Source organism: Microcaecilia unicolor, chromosome 7 (genome assembly GCF_901765095.1).
Source record: "Microcaecilia unicolor chromosome 7, aMicUni1.1, whole genome shotgun sequence".
NCBI lineage: Eukaryota > Metazoa > Chordata > Amphibia > Gymnophiona > Siphonopidae > Microcaecilia > Microcaecilia unicolor.
Window position 1 is genome coordinate 219,502,170 of NC_044037.1, and position 7,832 is coordinate 219,510,001.

Below are 7,832 nucleotides of genomic sequence, written 5' to 3' on the forward strand. Positions count from 1 at the left end.
TAATATAATAGATATTTAGCAGCATTTGAGTAATGCCACTGAATGTGCCAACAGCAATCCATGTAAATTAGCCCTGCTTTTTGGCAGGCGTCTATTAAACATATAACTTACTTGATTAATGGCTGAATGTTTTCACCAAATGGATACGTGCCTGCTCTACCTTCTCGCCTCCCCAGGGTAGCTCCTTATATGATAAAATCTGGTCATTCAATGAGTTAAATGGTACAATTTTATCTGTATAATGACTGAAAATATACATATAAGCTGCTTATTCATTTGCCATCTGCCAGCAAATGCACAACTCACTTTGAATATCACCCTCCCCTTATGAATTTTATATTCATTCCAATCTTATTCTTTAAAGTGGTCCCTCCCCTGGAGGCAGAAGTAGCAAGTAGCATTTTCAGGATTACAACCATGAATTTGTATGAGATAGATTTGCATATTTAAGCAATCCACTGCTACCTAGAAAGCGGACGGGTACCTGAAAACCTGACCACCTGGGGCTCCCCCAAAACAGGTTTGAGAACTACTGCTCTACCCCAATGTTTTTGTAGTTTCTGTAGAACAATCCCTAGCCAGCTGGAGTTTTAGGATACCCATAATAAACGTACATGAGATGAGGGCAGTGCTTGCAAATCTCATGCATATTTGTTGTAGATATCCTGAAAACTTGACTGCCTGGTACTTCTTTGAGTCAGATTTAAAAACCACAGTCCTGGAACTAGAGGCTTTCCTTTCGTGAGAATGCTTGGCAATTAGCCTTAGTGTGTGCTCTGAGAGCTGCACAGCACCAGCCTTAGCACTTCAGCTGGCCTTGCTGCAAATATGAGCTGCTCCACTACTGTTGAATGTATCTACCATAAATGGTTCTCGGTCTAGTATTTGGGACATACCCAGCTAGTCTGGATTTCGAGATGCTCCAATAAACATGCTAAGAATGGAGGTAGTGCATGCATAACCATTTCATGCATATTCATTGTGGACATCCTGAAAATCAGACGGGCTGGGTGTGTCTCAAGAACTGGGTTGAGAAACATCCCCCACTCCAATCTACTCTATTGCCTCTGCAGGGCCATATTATTTTGTGTTGTACTGTTTTTGGTAGTGGTTAAGGCAAGGTTGGCTAAATTTAAAACTCTATATTTGATTTTCAAGGTCCTCAGACAAAATGGGACAGAGTACTTAAAGAATAAGTTAGCCCTTTACACACCTTTAAGACCTCTAAGGTCCCCTCAAGTAACATGACTATCTGTACCTTCATCAAAAGAAATTGTACGATATGATACCTGCCAGCGAGCCTTCTCAGGAGTAGCCCCCACGCTCTGGAATTTACTCCCAGAGGGGCTACGTATAACTTGAGATTACCTCTACTTCAGAAAGCAGGTGAAAGCTTGGCTCTTCTCCCAAGCCTTTAATAGATAGGGTGGCTGGCTATATACTCATTCTGCACTTGGACTAGCTTGCTACACACATTGTAACTTAGATCAGTTCCTTATCTCTTGCTTAACTATACAATTAAACTTGCCTTGAGTTTAGCTAACCACCAAATTATCCCAACTGACTCTGTACCACGCATCTTGTTACTATCATATATCTGCTCTTGGTCCCTCAGCTATATGGTAAGCTGTATTGTAGAAAATCTTTAGCATCATATCTGTTAGTTGAATGTTCTAATGCATGCTTATTAGGTGTATCATTAGTATTATGCTAACATTATATTATTTCTCTGGTATTTGAATTCTAGTGCTGTTAAATGTGTATGTTTTTGATAATGTTTCACGATAGCTCTAATACTAGGTTTCAATTTAGTTTTTTCAAGTTTACCTCATTTATTGTATTTATGTTTATTCTTGGTTATTTTACTATTGTTATGCTGTTAACAAAATTGTAAGTTTTATGTTAAATTGTACCTGCTGTACACCACCTTGGGTAAAACACTTCATAAAGGCGAATAATAAATCCCAATAAATAAATAAGTTAAGGCATGAGTCAGTGAGGCACCAGCTCAGGACATAAAAGATTAAGGGTGCCAAAGAGCAAGAGTTGGTTCAGGGTGCCACAGCCTTTTGAGCCCACCCTGGGTAAAGGGTTGTATGAACTACAAATTCTCTGAGAATTTAGTTATTTCTTAATATCTTAAGTTTCTTTCTCTCTACATAGCAAAAAATAATCCCCCTATCAATCAGAATAAAAGGCCAATATCTAACTCATTCGGGATCTATAAACACTTTTTAATTTTAATTTTTTTTATTTATGCAATTATTATTGGTTTTTAAATTAACCAGAGCAGGAAATGAAGCACAAAGAAAACAATTACAACATTCTACAGATAAATACATAATAATCTATATAGAACTGCTAACATTGCTTCCAAAGTCCACAATAATGGAGGGGAGTCAAGAGAACTGAAAGAAAAATAAAACAGGAAAATAACCATAACCCAAAATGGTTTAAACTGGGCCCATTAATTCTTACAGCCCCCAAATCACTCCCAGGGGAGAGGCTACAGAAGCACTGCAAGTCAATTGGTATTGTTCCTACTCTATAAATCCCTTCAGCTGAGGTGGTTATAGAAATGGATAGAACCTAACCTGGTACTTAATGATACATTTCCTAGGATATTTCAAACAAGCAACTCATTCCCAGAGGAAGAGCACTTGGTCTGAAAGCAAGAAATTCTCTAACTCCTGTGTCATAGGAGAGACGTCAGGAAACATTAATTCTCAGCCCAATATTCAGAAAATGCTGAGCTCCTAAATGTGTGCCCTATTTTCAGCCAGACTTAGGAGTGTAACTTTTCAGCTGAAAATTCATCTTAATTTAGGAGCTTAAAAGTTGTTCTCATAAATTTAGGCCTGCCATTCCTTTGCTTACATTTATGAGCCTGGTACTGAAAATCAGTGCTATTCTCCTGACTTCTTTTCTCTACCCTAAATCCACCACTGTTGTCACCCACTTTTTTATGCTCCCAAATTTAAAGAGTTTACCCTGGATTCTATGCGTGGCAACTAAAGTTGCATGCGCAAATCAGCACACGGCAGACTGGATGGACCGTTCAGGTCTTTATCTGCCACCATTTACTATGTTACTAACGTAATTGATTAATGAGCCAATCAGTGCCAATAATTGGCTGCTAACAACCAATTGTGGGAGTTAATTGGCCTTATTTGGCAGTTACACACACACATCATATTCTATAATAATGTGCGTGTAACACCTATAGGGTCTTTTTTATCAAACCATGCTAGCGGTCCCCGGTGCGGCAATGCCGCACAAAGTCCATTCACTTTGAATGGGCTTTGTTGGTATTGCCATGTGGGAACTACTAGCGCAGCTTGATAAAAGAGGTCCAAAGTGTATAATTTCAAAGGGGCATGTTTAGGGGGCCTATTTAGATGGCATTCCTATGAGTTACGTGCATTTTTATAGAATACACCCAATCAGCGCCTAATTTAGGCGCCGGCACTTACACCTGGTTTCAGCAGGTGCAAATGCAGGCAACTTAATTTAGGCGCAGATTTGGCACCTGTATGCTGTTCTATAAAGTGTGGATATGCTTTATATAATAGTGCTCGATACATTATTTTTTAATCAGTGCGATTTACTAAATCTAGTCCTAAGTGACATTTTGAGTAAAAGTTTAGGCACTCAGCCCTAGTAACTTTTCAAAGAGGCCTATTTTGAGCATACCCCGGGATTCTATATATCGCACTGAGATTTACACATGGAAATCAAAGCATATTCCATAACAAAATGCATAACTTAATGAGTTAACTTAGTTAACAAACTAATCAGCACTGATAAGTGGATGTTAACAAGCAATTATCAGCACTAATCGGCATCAATTAGAATTTACACACACCACTACTACTACTTATCAGTTCTATAGCGCTACGCATATGCATATTATAGGCATACGCAGCACTGTACACCATACACAAAAAGACAGTCCCTGCTCAAAGAGCTTACAATCTAGATAAGACAGGTAAACAGACAGAACAATTAAGGGTAAGGGAATAAAGAGGTGAGGATAAAAGGACAGGGCAAGTGAGTAGTGGTTAGGACTCAAAAGCAGTGGTAAAGAGGTGGGCTTTAAGTTTGGACTTGAAAACAGCCAAAGACGGGGCTAGACGTACAGGCTCGGGTAGTCTATTCCAGGCAAGAGGTGCAGCAAGATAAAAGGAACGGAGTCTGGAATTAGCAGTAGAGGAGAAGGGGACAGATAAGAGAGATATATCTACAGAATGGAGTACCCGAGAGGGGGCGTAGGGAGAGACAAGAGTGGAGAGGTACTGGGGAGCGGCAGAGTGAATGCACTACTGTCTAAGTGTATTCTGTGACGTGGTGCACATAAAATCTAAGTTGCATAGCTGAAAAGTGGGCATGATTATGGGCATGGAATGGGCGGGTCATGAGTATATATATAAATGAAATTGCCGTAAAAGCCACGGGGTAGCCGGGCAGTAACTCTATTTTGGCACACGTTGGGTGTGCTTAGATGCTTACGTGGCTTAGTAAAAGAGCCCCTAAGTTTTATAGCACGCAACTGAAAAGGTCAGGGACGTTCCTAGAAATTAGGCACAATGTTATAGAATTGGATCATTTACGTGCCCAACTGCCATTAGTTGCGTGACAGCATTTATGTTTATGTTTATTATGGAACTTTATATACCACCTAATATGCGCACAAGTCTAGGCGGTTTACAAAAAGGTATAAAATAACACATATAGGAGGAGTAGCCTAGTGGTTAGTGCCGTGGACTTTTATCCTGGGGAACTGAGTTCAATTCCCACTGCAGCTCCTTGTGACTCTGGGAAAGACACTTAACCCTCCATTGCCCCTGCTACAAAATAAGTACCTGAATATATGTAAACCGCTTTGAATGTAGTTGCAAAAACCTCAGAAAGGCGGTATATCAAGTTCCATTCCCCTTTCCCTAAAAAATCCATGCTGAAAGAAAAATACGCCTAGGCATGTTCCATAAAGTACACCTAGAGTTAGGATTACTTTATAGAATATGCCTAAATTTCAGCACGGTTTATAGAATACGCCGAGCAGCCATCCACATGACTAAATGTAGTCGCAGGCAGTTATGCCAAGTGAAACTTGGTGTAAATGTCCATAACTACATTAGGCACGGACCAGGCATATTCTATAGCAATGCAGTTTTCAGCAGGTGTTAATGCCACGCCCAAGGCATGAGATCTGCACTAAGCTAGTGTTCCGCAAAGAGCACTCTGCCTATCTTTCAGCACCATTTACTAAATTCTGCGCAGTCTGTAGCTCTCCGTGTTCTCCATCTTAGACCTTACTTAATTCTCTACTAATACTCCAGAGTCCAGGCATTAGCTTGAGGAGGAAAACAAGGGCCAGTGACCTCCTGAACCAGAAATTTAACAGATTAACCCCTTTTTTTTGCACATGCCAATCAAGATAAAATGAGTAACTGTCAATTTTCACTGATGCTGTTGACTTTGGTGTAGTTTAACTCATGTCTCTTTCTCTCCTGTTTATATTTTTTGTTCCAGTCTCTAGTGAAAGTGAACATGAAACTGAAGCCCATGCTGGATTCTGTGGCGGCAAACAGAGCTAAATGGGAAGAATTACACCAAAAAATACTTTTGTCTCAGAAACCTCCTTCTTCTGTATCTCTTTTGCCTCCTTCCCCCACTCCTCCTCCAGCTCAATCAGCTATAGATTGTCCCTTGAAGACATAAGTATGACTTCCAAACATCAGCTGTTGTCATGCACAAGAGATACTCCGAAAGGCTGTCATAAGCTTAGCCACACAATTTATACAGATGCTGCAGTTTTGATTTTGGGGCTGGCGAATGATTTTGTTAGCCATGGTTTGGTTTTTGCCTGTGAGCTGGGCTCGACTAAAATGATGAAAAGAAATGAGGTTGTTGTGTACAGGCAAAGGAGAAAAAGTCTTGATGGCAGAGAGTGCAAGCAGCACTCATTCAGCTCTACAGTCTTCCAGCTGCGACTGTTAACCGTAACTAAAAGTTGACTGCAGCCAGAGAGGGGGACCATCCAGCTGTACATCTACATAGACCGTCCATCAATGCATCTGGAAGCAGCCAACGAAAATGGAATCGTGCATAATTCTATGGCTGTATGCATCTCTCCTTTGTTTGTTCTGAGCTCGCTTTTTGCCTGAATTTTGTGTTTTTTCTTTCTCCTGTTTGAATGCTCCAAAAAGCCTGCTTTGTATTTTAAAGAAATATTTTTTTACAACCAAGCTTCTTAATTATTGATCAGGGCCTTGGAATTGCTTGCCCTTGATAAATTTGCAAATACGCTTTAAAATACGCTTTAGTAAAGGTATGAAGAATAGCCATTGAAACGGCACAAAACTCCTCTGTGTGTGGGAACTTGTATAGAAGTGTTGTTGCATGATATAACTTTAATTTCTCTACAGACCCCTTAATAGTTTTCTTGATACATTGCGTTGTTTTCCAAAGAAAGTACTCTGTGGGCTTACCCTAAATTCTTGCAGCACTGATAGTATATTCATACTTTTTCAGTCATGGAATCCAGATCGAAAACAATGGCTACCAAGCCATAAATGTTCTAAGATCAAAATGACAACAATTTTGACAGTTAACCCTAAGAAATGGCAGAAAACTGGAGAGGTGGAGTAGAATTAGATTGCCTCTAGTACCACTGACTACCTCCTACTTTCCTCTAGTTTACTTTTACAAGTATAAAATGTTATTCTTCACTGCTGCCCATTTATATGTGTGTGTGTGTGTGATATTGAATTGTACAGAATGCTTAGCCTGATAGTGTTCTAAGACTGATACTAGCCAAGATGGCTTCCGCTTAGCATGGTAGTGCTGGCTTTGAGAGTTTTAGTCACAGCACTGGGCACTATGAATGCTAGTCCCTTGGATTCACAGAGGTTGGCACTACCAAATATGAATCCAGAGTTTCATAAGCAAAAGATGGCATACACTTCATTTAATATAGGGAGCAAACCTTGGATTATTAATGGCTAACGAGCATGCTGGAAATGTTTAGCATAAATATATACAGAGAGAATTTTAAAAAAAAATTAGTATACACATATTATTGGGTATTTTTTCTAAACCTTACAAATTTCTATGAAATGAAGCTTTTTGCAGGTAGTAGCATACCTGACATTTTAATTCTGTAAAAAAAAAAATTAATTCTTTTTCTGCTGTTGTGCCATGTTATAACACTGATGTCACTGGATAAATAAAAGCAACTTCTGATACAGCACAAAGAAGAATTCCAGAACTGTGAATGCTGCTTCCCATAATTTAACTAGTTGTTACTAGTATACAAGTTGTATAGATCAAGGAAGGATTAAGTTCCCCTTCTTATTGTTCAGACATCCCAGCCTTTTCACATTTATATATTCACTTATTCAAAAGCCTAGGAAGGAGCTACCAGCAGCTCATAGCTCAGACCTTGCATGTGATCTTGGCCAGAAAGAGGCTGAGAAGTGTGCTTCAAACTGCACTAAATGAATGCAACCAGTCTTACAGGGCACGTTAGCCCCCAATAGCATTCTGGGTGTCTGGCTCTTTACCAAATGATATGTACTCCACTCAGGGTGTGTGCACTAACTTGTCGTTATGGTACAAGCTTTTCATATGACATGCTATTAAAGAAAATCCCTCTTATGGGTGTGCACAAGCAGACAAATTTTAGGAGCTGATATTCAAAGGAGTTTAAGTGGGCCCACTTAAATCCCGATAGGCAAACCAGGAGGGGATGTTCAGAGGAACTTACAGGCCCTTTTACTAAGGCACATAGGCGCCTTTGCACGTACAACGCACGTCAAATTGGAACTATC

General features: G+C 39.8%; 1 protein-coding gene across 1 annotated transcript in view; it reads left to right on the forward strand.

Annotated features, from left to right (window-relative positions):
* Window positions 1-7,026, forward strand: part of PDE11A (phosphodiesterase 11A) — a 544,360-nt gene extending 537,334 nt beyond the window's left edge. The window contains exon 20 of the mRNA XM_030210333.1: window positions 5,533-7,026. Within this exon, the coding sequence (XP_030066193.1) occupies window positions 5,533-5,721 (189 nt within the window). The 3' untranslated portion in view covers window positions 5,722-7,026. The remainder of the gene's footprint in view (window positions 1-5,532) is intronic.
* Window positions 7,027-7,832: the final 806 nt, after the last annotated feature.